The sequence below is a fragment of the Ziziphus jujuba genome, chromosome 7, assembly GCF_031755915.1.
Source record: "Ziziphus jujuba cultivar Dongzao chromosome 7, ASM3175591v1".
In the NCBI taxonomy this organism is placed as follows: Eukaryota; Viridiplantae; Streptophyta; class Magnoliopsida; order Rosales; family Rhamnaceae; genus Ziziphus; species Ziziphus jujuba.
Genome location: NC_083385.1, coordinates 10,813,405 through 10,815,620, shown reverse-complemented (window position 1 = coordinate 10,815,620; position 2,216 = coordinate 10,813,405). Strand labels below are relative to the sequence as shown.

At 37.9% G+C, this 2,216-nt stretch overlaps 1 protein-coding gene across 1 annotated transcript; it reads left to right on the top strand.

Annotated features, from left to right (window-relative positions):
* Window positions 1–580: 580 nt before the first annotated feature.
* Window positions 581–1,576, top strand: LOC107424725 (uncharacterized). The gene has a single exon (XM_016034582.4). It carries the CDS (start codon window positions 724–726, stop codon window positions 1,216–1,218), a length of 495 nt encoding a protein of 164 aa, XP_015890068.2. The 5' UTR covers window positions 581–723; the 3' UTR covers window positions 1,219–1,576.
* Window positions 1,577–2,216: the final 640 nt, after the last annotated feature.

The window sequence follows — 2,216 nt, the reverse complement described above, 5'->3', positions numbered from 1 at the left end:
TTTTCCAACTTCATCAATACCTAATCTACATCACCTCCCCTATACAGAAATTTCATTATTCAAAACATTCATATGGTGGGTATTGGGTAAAATTTCAAAAAAACCCCACTTGAAGCACTTTTTTCCCCACTGGCCTAATCCTTCACGTGACGTGAACCTTTTTTTTCCTCCATTTTGGCCCATCTTTACTGTTTTACTTCCATCACTAAGTCCTTTCTCTGTATATCAACGGTGATAAAACCAGACACATCCAAAAAAAAACAACATCCGAATAGTACAAGCAAAGTTGAAAAATAGTACCTTGTAATGACGTAAGTCCCACAGTAAAAATGAAAAGCTCGGAGCCCAGTTCCTATCTCTGTAATTTCATCGTGAAACGAGGGTTACTGTGTAAAGATCTTAATACTCACACACGTACAAGCTGTCACCACCAACTTACAGGCTGGCAAGCCCTGCCCACTGATCCAAAAAAATATATATATATATTAAAAAAAAGAATTGCTTCACTACATGACAAATCTGACGTGGCAAGAAGGTTCAAACTACGAAGTAGACTCTTCTTCCCTATATATACCAACCCGACCAAAACCTTCTCCGCGATACAGCCTCTCTCTCTCTCTCTCTCTCTAATAAGGCTTTTCAGCTTTCTACGGCTGAGCTCTCGACCCGCTAGGAAGAATCGGATCCGAGCGAGAGAAAAATAATAATAATAATAATAATAATATGGGAATTTGCAGTTCGTCCGATTCGACTCACGTGGCAACGGCCAAGTTGATTCTTCAAGACGGAAGATTGGAAGAATTCTCGTACCCAGTGAAAGTTTCCTATATTCTGCAAAAGAACCCCACTTGCTTTATTTGTAACTCTGATGAGATGGATTTCGACGACGTCGTCAGGGCCGTCAATGACGACGACGTGCTTCAGCCGGGTCAGCTTTATTTCGCTTTGCCGTTGCATAGATTGAAATATCCGTTACAGGCTGAAGAGATGGCTGCATTGGCAGTCAAAGCCAGCTCTGCGCTCATGAAGAATGGGACAGAGAAATGTGGGTATCGCCGGAAAGCAGTCTCGCCGGTGATTTTTTCCGGCGAGGATGTAAAGTCGACTCAGAGAGCAGCTGCCGTAGTTGGCGGTTATGAGGGTGGGTTGAGAAGTGGGAGGAGGAGAAGCGGTGGAGGAAGAAAGTTCACTGCAATGTTGAATTCAATACCGGAATAGAGGAGGGGCATCTTTGGGGAAAATGGTTTTTGGATACCATTTTTGTAAATACCGTAATGATCTGGGGGGGTGGTAAAATTGTTTTGTCTAGAATCCGCTAGATCTGTTTCTGTGGACTGATAGGTTCTTTTTTTTTTTTTTTTTTTTTTTATGGTCTTATTTTAGCCAGTCTCTAATTTGGGGGTTGTGTTACAATTTTACCCTTATATGGTCGATGGTCGATGGTCGATAAGCAATGCAGAACATTTTCTAAAATTCAAAAAGCTTTGAGATCATGTTGCCTAAACTAAACGGAAAGCAAAAGATCATTTATAACCAATGTATTTGGTCAAAAGTCAAAAACAAGGAAAAAGAGAAAGCAAGTCAGTCAGGAGAAACGTGACCTTCCCATGGCGATGGGCAGACATGTTGCAATTTGGTTTTATTATTTTATTTTATTCCTTTTTTTTTTTTTTGGGTGAATACATGGTTTTGATCACAAATTATAGTACATATCATACAACGACAAAAAACATAACAGAGTATATTATGTTGTGTTTGCGGTTTTTTTTATCATTACAAGAAGAATAAGATTTTTAACATACAATTTTGGATTAGTTTTTGTGGGTTGGTGGTAAATGTGAATGAATTATGTAGCTTTAATTTGCAAAAGGATAAATTGATAAACAGAGAAAGCAACTTCACGCGGAATGGAGTAGAGGAGAAAGGAGCTGACCAACTAGGAAGCAAAGTTTGGAAAGCTAACTAAACACGGTTTTGGTTAGATTTATTAGATTTTGGCATTTAGATAACAGTTATTATTAAGGAGAAATTCTTTACAGCTGTGGGAACCCCATAGCATTATCCGAAATAATGATGATATAGAAAGGTTATGATAATTATTAGCAAGTGGTATTTAATGACATAGATATATATATATATATATATATATATCTTTGCTAAAGATAGAAGCATAGATACATTAAGGGAAATAGCTATATCTATGTATTTATGTTGAT